This window comes from Rhagoletis zephyria, unplaced genomic scaffold, assembly GCF_001687245.7.
Source record: "Rhagoletis zephyria isolate East Lansing unplaced genomic scaffold, Rhagoletis_zephyria_1.1 Rzeph_scaffold_03097, whole genome shotgun sequence".
NCBI classification, from domain to species: Eukaryota; Metazoa; Arthropoda; class Insecta; order Diptera; family Tephritidae; genus Rhagoletis; species Rhagoletis zephyria.
The window spans coordinates 16,399-30,734 of record NW_016160181.1 but is presented as its reverse complement, the minus strand read 5'-3'; the positions used below and the strand labels follow the sequence as shown (position 1 = coordinate 30,734).

Below are 14,336 nucleotides of genomic sequence, written 5' to 3'. Positions count from 1 at the left end.
TCCCTTTAGGGTACGTCTCTTAGAATGGCTTCACTTAAGAAGGCCTACCTAAATTATCTTCTGGGTATGTCACAAAGAATCTCATATTTCTGACTCATTTCAACTATTTGCAATCATAAATTTAATAATTAACAAAAATTAAATGAAAAAATAACAAATACACAACACCTATTATTGCAAACTTCACATACATACATTTGCACCTAAGTATACTTTTTTATACTGCATACATGCATAACAAACAATGTACATACATATGTACAATATGTACATATGTAGTGTATATGCATATATGATGAACAACATATACCTGTTCTAATATATGACATCAATCCGGCATTACGTAAGCTTTCTTTCAAAGGCGAAATTTAAGCCACATGAAAAAAAAAATCAAGCCAAATTGTGACTCAATTTTACAACTTAACACAGTCCAACAAATTCAAACTTTATGCTATAATTGTGAAAGAGTGCATCATATAGCCATTCTCACTGAACAAAGTTATAGTCTAGGTCGTCTGAGTCTTGTTTTACTTGCGCTCAAAGCTTAAGGCGTCATGCGAGTCTGCATTGCGAACACAAATGCTTTGCTTATAGCTCAGTTATGCATACTTTGCACTGCTATTCCATCTTTACATAAAAATCAAAATCCAACAGAATTCTACATATGTAAGGCTGTGCGATGGGTAACCGCTTACACGCAAGGATCTTTTAACAGATTCCTTATGTGGCAACTCCCACACAACGCCAAGTAAGCATAACTGAGGTATTACAGAAAAATATTCATCATCACAAATTAGTGGTGTGCGAACAACAAAACTTCCGCATATCTCGTATTTAAACAAAAAAATTTAAATTGAAAACAAGTTATTTAAAAAGAAATTTTTAAAGACATGCTTTAATTTTTCTTAATTTCTTGTGTGATTTAAGGGAATACGAGAATTGTGTTGTTTGAAAACCACTTAACATTTGTACTCTTTAAAAAAAGTATGAAAATCGTTTAAAAGGTAGCGAAGGATGGGTTTTGCTGGGTCAAATCACGAGTATGAAATATTTATCTTTTTGAAATAAACAATTTTTAAAATTAAAGCCCTATCTCCACCCCTAAGGATTGTTCTATACCGGAAAAAAGATACCCTTCATGGTATAGAATTTTCGAAAACCAATATTTTTCGATTGGAAAACTCTGCTTCTCTTCAGGAGCTTTCCAGTATTATTACCCAATTGTAACCAAGTTTTTTAAGTCTTTAGATCTTATAGGACCGCCAAGAACCCCAGAAAATGCAATGGGGAACCAATAAAAAATCTTTAATAGCAAAAATGGTTAAATAAACGAATTAATATTATTACACCGTGCGACAGTCAATTTTACACAAGAAGAAATCAATATGTTTACAAAACTGGGGGCCAAATATAGTGAAACTGCGTTTTTAGTTTTTCTCTCTGACGTCAAGACTTTTTTTAAAGCACTTTGAAATTACTAGAATATGATTGAATGAAAAAATTATTTAAAAGATGCGGTGCATTGTAGAATATTAATATAGGTATCAATTAAAAGGAAAAATTCTGTGGAAAAATAATAATTTTTGGGTGCACCAGGACGAATAAGTATTGAAAATGCCCTTTTAAAACTTTATCTTGAATATCCTTGGAAATTTCCAATATTCCGTCCTTCTAACGTTATTAGTTCTATTCAACAATTTTTATTGAGCTCGAGGCCATTTTTTTTTTTATTAAAACTTATTGTGGAAAAGTAACAATAATTTGAAAAAATGGTAGAAGTGATAGCTATTTCGGAAATCTCCACATTTCCTCATCAGACCTCTTTCAGTAGGATTCGAACCGACGATCCCACTGACTCAGCCAGTTGCCTACGCACTGTGCTAAGTTCGCCTTATTAATTCTTGTTGCTTATTTCCAATATTTTCACTTGTTAAGCCAACTTTTATGAGAATCCAATTTCAAAGTTGAACAAAAACTGAATTTCTACAAAATTTTCTATTGTTTAAATACGGTTTGAAAACGAATATTTCAGGTAACAGCCTACCTTGTTCTTTTCAAAATATATTTCAAATAGTTATTTTCAAAAAAGTATTTAAATTATTTATGAATAGTTTTTGAAACAAAATACAACGTAATAATTATTAAGTTATATAAAACAAAATTTTTGGGTTTAAGAAAGTTTAAGTTTTCTGGTAGCCTTTATAACGATAACAATTTTTCAAAAATCGGTTAGTAATTTTTTTGTTCAAATTTATTTTCCTTATAAAAAAAATATTTTTTGCTTTCAAGTGTTTGTTCTCAAATTTTTATACACGAAGTATACAAACGCGCATATTAGAAGAAAGATTTGATTGCGTTAACAAAAATTTCAATTTTTTAAAAATCTGTTAGTAATTTGTTTGTTGAAAATATATATTTTTTTATATAAAAAATTTATTTTTTCCTTTTAAATGTTTTTTCTCAAATGTTTACATACAAAGTGTACAAATATGCATATCAGAAGAGAAGAAGGGGGTCTTATCACGTTTACAAGGATACCAACTTTTTAAACATCGGTTCAAAATTGTTTGAAATATAAGGTTTTTAATTTTTCGAAGATCCGACCTTTGCCCCTTATAGCACCTATAATATAAGTTAGCAAAAAAAAGTTATATACCATTTAAATAAGAGCAAAAGGAGATCGATCTACGACTGTATTTTTAGTTTTTTAGTTATTTACATATAATAATAAAAAATAATTTTTAGCCAAAGATTCTATTTTGAACTTCGAAGAACCATAGCTCGATTTCTTAGGCTAACTTCGAAAATCGGAGAAATTTAATAAAAAAATATGGGTATATTTTCGCGGTATTGAACAGTCCTAGGGGTGAGAGCATTCAAATACCGACTTTACCTTTTTTTGGCCCACCCTAATCTACATACATACATACCTACATACAAATAATAAAATTATAGTTTAAAAAACTTAAACCTCCCTATTATAATTGCCATTCGTACTGTCATCAGGTATGTAACTTGAGAATAGAAATCGCTGCATCTTTTAGACGCATCAATATTACATAGTTACATCCCGAGCTAATAAAAGGAAGGTAAAAATGGTTGGAAATGTAAAGTCTAATGGCAATAATGATTGCTAACGATATCCTTTATTAACTTAAAAGTGTATGTCCAAACGGGACTTGGTTGCTTTCAATAACATGTATTAAAAACACCGTTCCTTTTCTTCTGAGTAGTCGCAAAAACAAATTAAATATTCAATTCGCTTTTGTAAGGCGAGAAAGACACCAGTAATAGTTATTTGAAAGGCCACTTTTCATGGGATTGTCGCTGTTGATTTAAAGAGTTTTGTAGTTATTTATTCTCATTCAGTTTTATTTACCAAATTTTAAAGCATGATATAACGTTAAGTAAAGAGCGTTGTCAGACGTGGTAATATATTTCGTATGCAATATATGTATGTATTTCGAAAAGGCTGTCAAATTGAGAAATTTCAGAAAGCAGTTGCATGAGAAGTCACACATTGCATGCAGAGTGTCTTTCGAACGATGTTTTTTTATTTCCGAAATGCGAAATGCAGGAAAAATTTCTGAAATCGCTTTTTGGCTGTTCACACAGCGAATGAGTTTTTGGCAATCTTTCTTGATACTAAAATGCAACCATGGGCGGTGGGGTTGTCGTTTGTTTGCTATTCCTCTTGTAAAATCGAGAACGAAAACACGAAAGATGAATACTCGACGTTAGCTTGTTGAAAAAGAAAGCAATTTTATTAAAAATGATTGCCATTATTATTAAAAAAAAATAGAAAAGGATGATTCGCATACACGCCGGTTTGTTTGGGTAAGATAATTTTGGCAGCGCGGTGCAAACAACCCATACTACACAACGATCACAATTGTCAGTGAAGCAAAACAAACGGGGATCATAAATTGAAGCAGATCTCTATCAGGATCATATCTTTGTTGTTGCATTTGCGTGCAAATTTTTTTTCCGGATTTCGATCATTACCCCATGGTGAAATTATAAATAGGTGAAGTCTTTATTAGATTTATTTATCAATCCTTTGTGGATACTCTATAATTTAAGCTAGCGCCAACCAACATTGTTCCCGTACTCAGTCAAAACAACATAAACCAAAAAACAAGCAAAAATTAAAACCACAAAATATAGGTTATAATTAAAATATTTTCCATGTAAACAATAATTTAACAATTTAGTATATTAAGTAAAATAATACATCTCAAGCATTTTTGATATTTAATTCAACAATATTTTCTATCATTTTACACAAAGTCACGATCATTGCCACACGGCAACACTCGATTAGTTTGACAGCACTTGCGAAGAAATAAAAATTGCTAGTGCAGCACGAGCAAGTTGAAATATATTTCCGAAATCGATTTTCGCTTCAGTTGCAGTCACACCTTGCAACTTTTATTTCTGAAACTGATTTTCTAAAAGTGACAGAAAGATCTTAACATGTCGGAATTATACCAGGTGAGGTAAATACAGCGAGAAGAAAAATTCTGACACTGCCTTATTTGAAAAATTGCTTCTAAAATTTTACTATAATGCCGAATTTCCACTACGCATTGAAATGACAAAAAATGTATGCCATTTAAAAAATGCCATATGGAAATGAACTTATTGACTATTTTTTTAATGTAATGACACGATTATTTTTTAATGCCCGACTTTGTCATTTGTCATTTTTGCCATTTAATGCCTAGTGGAAATCCAGCATTAGACAGCCGAATGTCAAAAAATAAAGCGAGAAAGCTGTTATTACTTCACCTGTTTATTGCAACATGGATCTTTCATGCTGTTCACACATCGAAATAAAATTTCTTTTTCTCAAATATTGCCACGTCTGACAGGCTCTTAAGTGTCACTAGCTAAAAAATATCGTATTTTGAGTTGTGACTTTCTTTAGTCAATTAGCTATAAGCATGCACATAATATGACATGACATGGTTGACAAAACCAGACAGTTTTATAAACCAATAATTTGTTAAACATTTATATAACCTTTTCTCATACGAAAAAAAATTAGCTTGATTTTGTGTTAGCATGTCTGAGGACAATTTTTTAATCCCTAATTATCGGTCATATAAAATTTCTTAAATACCTACATATGGATGTATGTACCTACATACATATATGTATATGTATTTTTGTGTGTATTTAGGCCAAAACTGCACAATATTTATGGATTAATAATGATAAAGGACATTCAATCGCGTCACGCCGCATCTAGTGACGGTAACCAAAAAATACAAAATAATTTATGTTTAACTAAAAATTTTCAAACAATTGGAACGATATAATTAATGACAATGCGAATGTATGTATATGGATATAGCTGTTTTATACTATACATATGTACGTATTTGCCGTTATGTGTCGGATGACTTGTGGTTATGAGTCCCTTTTAATCTGTCTGGATCAATTATGATGTTCAAGAGGGCCACTAGCATCCTGATAGCGTTTAATGTGTATTTAAGCCCATTTCTCTTTCGGAATATGATACATATGTATGTATCAAGAATGATAGAATACAAGATTGCGCCAATCGAGCTGAGAGCAACTGGCCGTGACGTCAAAAAATACCAAAATGAGAGAGCAAGACGAACTCGACAAGAAAAAGAGGAAGCATCGACCAAAAGACAGTGTTGCGAAGTTTTGACTTTGAAAAAGCACCAAATTTTTATTGGTGTATTTTATGGACTTTATATGAATACATAATTTTATTGTAAGGATGCCGATTCAAAAATCAATGTTTCTTGCACAACGGTCGATTTCTTCTGGCATGATTGAAGGTGCTGCCACATATTTCTTTCGTCACTTATGATTGTCACTGTGCCATGATTTTGTTTAAATTTTTCTAAAATTGCTTACCACACTTACGATTGTTATAAATTTTGCTTCAATTTTTTTAAGATTTTCCAATTTGGTNAACGGTCGATTTCTTCTGGCATGATTGAAGGTGCTGCCACATATTTCTTTCGTCACTTATGATTGTCACTGTGCCATGATTTTGTTTAAATTTTTCTAAAATTGCTTACCACACTTACGATTGTTATAAATTTTGCTTCAATTTTTTTAAGATTTTCCAATTTGGTGTCCTCAAACTAAAAACAAAAGCACCAAAAACGCACCAAGCACAAAACTCAAAAATTTTCGCGTTTTGTAATGTAAACAAAAGTATTTTATGACGTCAGCGATTGGGTGGATGCTGTCAAATCGACGAAGAGATGGCGCGACCTTCATTTTCTGGATCGTGGACACTTACGATCCAATACGTTCCAATTTTCGCTCTCTATTACCCATTTTGTTGAGTACGGGAATGATTTCTGGGCTATTTTTGGCTCCCGCGGGATCCCGCGTTGCATACGGGAAATAACCTATTATCAACCCTGATCAGATTTTACCCCCCCCGACGAGTACTCAAAAAGGTTTATTACTGTATATACTGTGCTTTCACTTCGATAAATACATACATATATCTAAAAAAAAAAAATAGTAGACGGAATGAGTGGAACGGAAGTTTTCAAGTAGTTTTCAGCGAAAACTGGTTTTCGTTTGACAGATTTTACATGGACGAAAACACAAGTTTAGTTCGAAAACCAGTTTTAACGACGAAAACATGGGCTTGTTCGAGCTGCAATCACAACCGCAGTGTTGCGCGAATTATTAAAGTATCACGTTCTTGGTGGATTTCTAGCAACGTATTATTAGTTGGGCAGTTGCAACAGTGTTGCAAGTTTTCATCAGTACGGCAGTAATGCCGCATTTATTAGGTGCCTCGAACAGGCCCCTTGTTTTCAATGGCGGTCCGAACATGGTATAAAGATGAATATGAAATATGAAAGGAGCATACGAATTGTGAATTTTGGATATTATCGAGAAATATGTGTGACCATGAATGCAATTAGACCGCAATATATTGGATTTTGATATGGCATCGTTTTATCTATAAATCTCATGATAACAAAATGGTAATTTAGACTATATTTATAATTTACAATATCTAGTTAAGCCATATTTCCGTAAATATGTCACTTTTTTGTACACTNGTTCGAAAACCAGTTTTAACGACGAAAACATGGGCTTGTTCGAGCTGCAATCACAACCGCAGTGTTGCGCGAATTATTAAAGTATCACGTTCTTGGTGGATTTCTAGCAACGTATTATTAGTTGGGCAGTTGCAACAGTGTTGCAAGTTTTCATCAGTACGGCAGTAATGCCGCATTTATTAGGTGCCTCGAACAGGCCCCTTGTTTTCAATGGCGGTCCGAACATGGTATAAAGATGAATATGAAATATGAAAGGAGCATACGAATTGGGAATTTTGGATATTATCGAGAAATATGTGTGACCATGAATGCAATTAGACCGCAATATATTGGATTTTGATATGGCATCGTTTTATCTATCAATCTCATGATAACAAAATGGTAATTTAGACTATATTTATAATTTACAATATCTAGTTAAGCCATATTTCCGTAAATGTGTCACACTTTTTTGTACACCGCAAAAAATCAATATACAGTTTAAATTAAATCTTTGGAAAGCCCATAGAATTTTCACATTCCTCCATACATACATACAAATGAGGATATAAAACGCAATAAAAGCTATTTCCATCTCTTTCTCATGCAAACAACCCAGCCTTTGGTACAATGCCATTTACAACTTGTCCACTCAAGGTCACATGGTCATTTTGATAATACCCGTTTATTGAATGCAGACACACGTGCATAAAAATAAATATATACAAACAAAATGTAAAATAGGTCTTGTCGCATTTAACACCTTTCCAAAAACGCTTTCTTTATTTACTAATTCCCACTGGAATGAGTTTGGAAAACTGACAATGGAAAATTACTAATCTCAAGTCTTCCTCTTCTAGAACATTGCATACATACACTCGCACTTACTTACAAACATACATCCACACACCTACCAAAAAAGCACATCAACATCGGCACTTAACGAATACAAATTCCTTGGCGTATACACTCCTCCAGATTACCGGCGGCGATTACTTCTCCACTATACATTTTAACTAGTCAATTGCCGGTCCGGTCAATGTTAATCAAAACGCTTTCATTTGAAGCTTCCTAACCACCTTGTTCTATCCAACAACACGTGGTACCGCTACTTGATATCGGCCGTCTGTTAAAAATCTCAATGGAAAAGTCGCTCCATCGTTGCTTGACTACAATATACCAAACTCGATAAATACATATGTAAATACATAAGTGCTTATTAGAATTCCATATTGTAATCCAAAGTTAAAAAATGTCATCGTAAACTGGCCACCTAGCTGTTGACTTGGCGTCATCGACCACCATTGACTCACACTTTGAAAATCCGGCGAATGAAAACCCCACACAGGTACATGTATTCTTGCTTTCGCTTGTCAAAGTATGCGCAGCCATGTAGAGAAATTGCACCACGTCCCGACAGTAGACACCTTCCAATACAAATTTACTTGCAAATTTTGCAATTTCGATTAATTTCTCTAGGTTCTGTTTTTTCGCACATTCCGTAATATCAATATAACCTCAAATTTAAAAAAATGTTGCTCATCCACTGATACTCAGACAAAATACACTTTCAAATCACACATAGCCGCTAGTTAATGCACTTGAAAATCTACTTAAAAGTAGTGAAAAATTATGGATTTCATGCATTTAATGAAACTCTACAAATGGAAAACGAAAATACTTTACATACCTCCATAACGATGCGTCCTAGAGGCTGTCCATCAGCAGTCATATCAAAAAATACACGGGGAAGACCCATTTTGCCTTTACTGCTTTTACTCGCGAAACGAACACCAAGAAATCCTATTTGAGACTGAAATTGGAAATGAAGCTGTCCGACTTCGATTCCGGTTTGTAGAAAATTCGATTTTTTTGCCAAGATGGCGAGCGGTCGTTGCTGGCGGCAGCAGCCTCGTACCAGTGTTGCTGTTGCGCCAAAAATCGCCATTTTAATTCGATAACAACACGTGGGAATAGATACCGGCGATTATCGTCAAACACAGTCAAATGTCAAAGCCTTCCCAACAGCCGTTTCACAACCGGTATAGGTGCAAAATGAACAGACGTGTTTCAAGATTTGTATTTCCAGTGTACCTTTTGTTGGTGTTACCTAATCTTTTTTTTAATAGAGATGTAAGATTCGTTATCGATTCGAAACGAGTGTTATTTATAATCGCCCAGTGTTGCAATTTTTGTACGTATAATAGCGTCGCATCCACTGCAGCTCAAGCAAACCAATAAAATTTTCGGGACATTTTTGTGTATGCAATTGTTGTTGTCAGCTGTGAACCGCTAACTCAATTTACACAGACGAACGAGAGCACAAAGCGTGTTGCCCGAGCACGAGCAACTCGGTGCCCCTCTCCTTTCCTCGTCACGCTCTCTCCCACAAACGTCGAGTTGCGGCAACAAAAATCGCCGTGTGTAAATGGATTAAAATTTACTGTGGGGAAGAAAAAGAATCAGCACTTGAACATTAAATAAAACACACATTGAACATTGAATAAAACATTAAGGGCCGGTTGTTCAATGTCTGATTAGCACTAATCGGCGGTAGAAGCTACGGTTTCGGTGCATCGGAAATGTTTGACAGTAAATTGACGGCGTGCGTGAATATTACTTGCTGTCTCCACAGGCAAAGGTTTTTATCTTGATAATGTTATCAGGAAAAATTTTGCCCATGGAGACCGCATATTGTTCTTCGCAAACAATAATTATCAGAGCTTTTCTCTTGATAAATATTGCCAGGAATTTGGTACTTTGACAGCTTCATTTTCATTTACGCGATAGCTTCGTGGAGGCAACATTATTGATATTTCAATACAAAAGCTAAAATTGTGCTGTTTTCTATTAAAATATTTGTTATTATTTGCTTGGGTTTGAAAGAGCATATTTTTTTAATTTTTTAAGTAGCACCCGGCAAAAATAGCCATCTTACAAATGCTTTTAACAAGATAAAAAATACCCACTCACAAATATTGCCTCTGATAAATTTTTTTCCAGGCAAGAAAAATGGCAGTTGGTGGGCAACAACTTTTGCCTGTGGAGATGGGCCGTTAGGTAAAGGCCGGTGTGCAGTTCTTAGGAAAATCAAAATTTTCATACAAAATGACGTATTTCTTGAGAGCTGCATACCAGCCTTTATTTAGCCTGTAACAATATATGTATTCGCACTGAAATGGTATGCGATGAAATGCCCACAAACAAAAATTTTGTTTTGGTAATGTCTCGTATGCGAGAAAACTGACAGTTCGTGTGCGAATGTAATAAGCCTAATTAGTTATATTGAATTATTATTTTGTTTTTGAGTTCCATACATATAGGACTCTCAGTATGGTTCTTAGAAAAAGTTTAAGTGATTTTGTTATTTCTCCAGATGGAATCGTTGTAGCGTGACATCGTACCGAGAAAAGTGAAAAAGCCTAAAAGCGCAGTTAGTCTAGGACGTAGCGGAAACGTAGGTTGACGTACGTAGCAGCATATTAAATTTGCTGTTGATAGAGAGGGAGAGAAGCAACGGCAACGCCACCGTTTTCGTTAACATNACCGAGAAAAGTGAAAAAGCCTAAAAGCGCAGTTAGTCTAGGACGTAGCGTAAACGTAGGTTGACGTACGTAGCAGCATATTAAATTTGCTGTTGATAGAGAGGGAGAAGCAACGGCAACGCCACCGTTTTCGTTAACATGCGAATCCCATAAGGTAGATCGTGTCTGCGTCACCCTACGTCTATGCTACGTCATTGACTGTTTGAGCTTTAAAGCTTCCAAACAGTAACATTTTTTACAACTCTGAGTGTTGATAAATACTTGATTTTATTTTACTTTTCGCTAGCTGACGTTTACGCAGTCGTTTGGCAACACTATTTATACTAATACTGGATAGCGAAGGATGCATTTCTATTGTTAAAAAATTAGAATCTGCATTTGACAATCGCGTATATATTTTGGAAAATAATTACAACATTGAACTTTGCGTAACTAGGAACGTAAACAAGTGCAAAAAATAAAAACTGACTATTCATTTGAAAAAATAGAAGCAGGAGCCGTAGGAGATACAGTAAATTATAAAAAATAAGGTAAAGTCGGAAGGATTGGTGTTGACCTTCAAATCTGTAGGTTTGCTGTTATGAAAAACCAATTGCTTGCAGTTCTACATTGTATTTTTAGATAAAGAACAAAATATTGAACGAAAAACTTTGATTTCAATACAGAATGCCCATGGGAGCAGAACCAGTTTATCAACCAACAACCGTTTCGGTATCCTATGAACCTCGACCAGGCAGGAACAACAGCAGGCGCGCATTAGCATGCCAGATGTTAAGCAGTCATCGATTTCAGGTAGGTAATGGTGCATCCAATTAATCAAATCGAATTAAAGTTCATTAGGCCGGAGTTTACTAAATAATCTATAAGCAAATTAAAATACTTTCAAACATATTTTGGTCGAGAAGAAAAACCCCTAAATGTATGCTGTAAATAAGTTAATTTGAAATGATTTTCACTTACAACGAATTTAAAATATCTATACGAGTTTTAAAATGCCGAAAATGAATTTAATTTAAAAGTAGGCAGTTTACAACTTACGTTTCTCTCTCACGCTGCATTTGTTTTAAATTATTTTGCAATAACTTAACGTACATACCTATGTAAGTGAATACATACTAGGTATCTCACGGCGCATATTTGTTTTATATGTGTAATCGTTTGAAAAATAATGTTTACTTTATATATATTAAATGAAGCGAAGGTTGCTAATATTTTTGTTTTAATAAATTTCAAATTCGTAGCTAATGCTGCTATTTTTTGGACTTTTATGTTTGGCATCTGGCATATCGATAGTAGCTGGTACCATCGTCAGCCATATTTATGGTAATAATGACACAAATGATTTTCAATCTGACGACGATGCGGTTATCCATTGTGCTAAACTACCACTTAGCATGATTGTGTCAGGTGCTTTTTTCATTTTAATCGGACTGTTTTGCCTGGGTAAGTTTAACTTGTTTTTATGTATGCATTTTCATTACATAGTCTATTTGCATAATTTCAGGCGTTTATATAACAGTGGCTGATTGGCGACGTAATTGTGTTGTTTGTCAATGTCCTTTGTTTGATAAGAAGAAATCGCTAGCTAGACAATTGCATTCCCAAAATGGTGGCGGTTGTAGTGAAGGCATAATGGCGTTAAATCCTTCAACAGATCCGTTGGTATCACATACGCAATATGCTCCAGTTTCAGAATTGCCACACCGTGGTGATGAAGAAGAACGTAGAAATTTGATGCCAGACAACAAAGATTGGTGAGTGCTTTTTGTTTTTGAATGATACAAAATGCGTTTTGAGATATGTACATAAATGTTTTTAAAACAAATACGAATTTTGTTGCAGTCTCAGCAGCGCTGAAGAATCGGATCGTATGTTAGAACCCGATCCGCGTATTGTCTTGCGTCCGATGGGTCGCCTCGATGATGCTTAAAATCATTTATTGGCATAGATTATGTAAATCGATTCCGCAGCTGGTGGCTACTTGCTAAAAGTATGAATGGGATTTGAATATAGGACATATTTTTTATAAGTTGTCACAAAAATTTAATGTATGTGGGTGGAGAGCAAGACATATGGTAGCGGCACTGACCCCCAATCGATACGAAGGTATAATTCAGATGGATTCAGCAGTATACCATTTCAACTTTCATTTCGGACAATTAACATGTCTTTGATCGAATATTATTTAATATTTTTTCTTAAGTTATGAATAAGCAGGACATGTACTTATAACCTTATTCATAGAATGAAAAATGTATGTAGTTCTGAAAAGCTTTAAAAAATTGCATGTTCATACAAATATTCCAACTATAATGCACTTAAAATCTATTTTACTTTTTATGAATTCGGTTGCTAGATTTTCAACATATCGTCGTTTAAAATACAAAGCCGCGTATCGTCGTTCTACAAAACCGCGTAACTGACATTTTTTACCAAAAATTGGATTTGCTCACACAAGCTCTTGGCTAAAGCCTTATCCATTCGTCCTGAAATATACTAGGCAGAATTGTGATTGCTTTATAAAAAAGAGAACCATTTTGAAACTGAGTATTTTTACTCTAGAAAATAATTTATGCAACCTCACATGCGCGATTTTAATTTATCTTGGTACGCGGTTTTGCATTTTGTTGATACGGGTTTTGTACATTAAACGAGATGTGTTTAAATATTCTATTAAATTTTAAACTAAATAACATAATCTCGTAGCTGTAAGCAATTACATTATCGCTTAGATAAGGCGCGGCAATTTGTTGGGCACGCACACATTTACAAAAAACAAAAGAAAAAACTAAACTAGCGAGTAAAAATTACTGTAAGAAACTATAGATTAAAGATCTAAAAACACTCAATGCAATTGTTAGTGTCGAATTGATATTATTTGAGTAGCGTACGTACACTTTTACATAAATAAAAACAAGCTTAACATTCGAAATATTTCAATACACTTAAATACTCTGCACATATTTGTTGTGGTTTATTTAGTAGAATACTTTGCTTTCTCAAAAAATAAAATACTTTTCAAATTAAATATCCTCGTACTTTTCTTTAAGTTAGAATCTTACTATGTATATGATCGATCAAGGTCCACATTGTTCTTATAGGAATTCGCGTTGAGCATCAGCCAGCATTTTAATTTTTTATTACGGAAAATGGATATCGCTCTCCTCAGGCCCCTTTAGCCATTGCGTATGGTTCGCGCTATGCCCGATGGCAGGGCGGCCCTGAAGAAGGCATATTTTTTTGTCTGCAGCGGCGTGACATACCTTGTTGTTGTTGTTGTTGTAGCGGCTACAACAACCCCGCCCAGATCGGTTGGTATCTCAGTCGTTGTCGTCAAGTTCCACTAACGGCAACCCTAGGAAGCGTGCAGCTTCTGCGGGGTTTGCCCATAAGGACAAGGCCGTTAGGGATGTCGGGTTTGCCGGGCATGCGAAGAGATGTTTCGAGTCATGTGGGGTCTCTCCGCATGCCGGACATTCGTTCGGCACATCCGGCGGACTATGGTTAGCCGTGGAGGCTGCTCTGTTTGAGCAACAGGGGGCCACGTACGACGTGGTCCACTGTCTGTGTGTCCGTAGTCCCGAGCAGACCCTGAGGTGACTCCACCCCTCACAGGCATTACACCTGACTGAGGTGGAGTTGTGGTGTAATCGTCTTCGGCATACACAGCAGGTGTATGTTTCTGGCCCAGGGTTTGACTCGATGCCAGCCCTGAGTAGGAGAATGCGTAGTGAATGTA

At 34.9% G+C, this 14,336-nt stretch overlaps 2 protein-coding genes and 1 long non-coding RNA gene across 6 annotated transcripts in view; 1 reads left to right on the top strand and 2 right to left on the bottom strand.

Moving 5' to 3' along the window:
- Window positions 1-9,183, bottom strand: part of LOC108368387 (peptidyl-prolyl cis-trans isomerase-like) — an 18,866-nt gene extending 9,683 nt beyond the window's left edge. The window contains exon 1 of one of the 2 annotated variants that reach the window (XM_017623239.1): window positions 8,743-9,183. In XM_017623239.1, coding sequence (XP_017478728.1) covers window positions 8,743-9,000 — 258 coding nt within the window. In that variant the 5' untranslated portion in view covers window positions 9,001-9,183. The remainder of the gene's footprint in view (window positions 1-8,742) is intronic. The other variant, XM_017623240.1, reaches the window with a different exon arrangement.
- A 1,705-nt stretch (window positions 9,184-10,888) lies between these two features.
- Window positions 10,889-13,373, top strand: LOC108368388 (uncharacterized). Of its 3 annotated transcripts, none has more exons than XM_017623241.1 (5): window positions 10,889-11,127; window positions 11,263-11,389; window positions 11,839-12,040; window positions 12,102-12,351; window positions 12,440-13,373. In XM_017623241.1, the coding sequence occupies exons 2-5, from the start codon at window positions 11,264-11,266 to the stop codon at window positions 12,525-12,527; spliced, it is 666 nt and encodes a 221-aa protein (XP_017478730.1). In that variant the 5' UTR covers window positions 10,889-11,127; window position 11,263; the 3' UTR covers window positions 12,528-13,373. The 3 variants fall into 3 exon arrangements, with proteins under 3 accessions (XP_017478730.1, XP_017478731.1, XP_017478732.1); XM_017623242.1 differs by having other exon boundaries at window positions 11,219-11,389; XM_017623243.1 differs by having other exon boundaries at window positions 11,200-11,389.
- LOC108368391 (uncharacterized) overlaps window positions 12,857-14,336 on the bottom strand; it is a 2,734-nt gene continuing 1,254 nt past the window's right edge. Inside the window, exon 2 of the long non-coding RNA XR_001848359.1 lies at window positions 12,857-13,860. This is a non-coding gene — a long non-coding RNA (uncharacterized LOC108368391). The remainder of the gene's footprint in view (window positions 13,861-14,336) is intronic.

Bases quoted from the DNA above. Each gene is read 5' to 3' on its own strand.
- LOC108368388 (XM_017623241.1), top strand. From the start codon at position 11,264: ATGCCCATGGGAGCAGAACCAGTTTATCAACCAACAACCGTTTCGGTA. The intron at 12,041-12,101 runs GTAAGTTTAACT...GCATAATTTCAG, and splicing joins AATCGGACTGTTTTGCCTGG to GCGTTTATATAACAGTGGCT. The intron at 12,352-12,439 runs GTGAGTGCTTTT...ATTTTGTTGCAG, and splicing joins ATGCCAGACAACAAAGATTG to TCTCAGCAGCGCTGAAGAAT.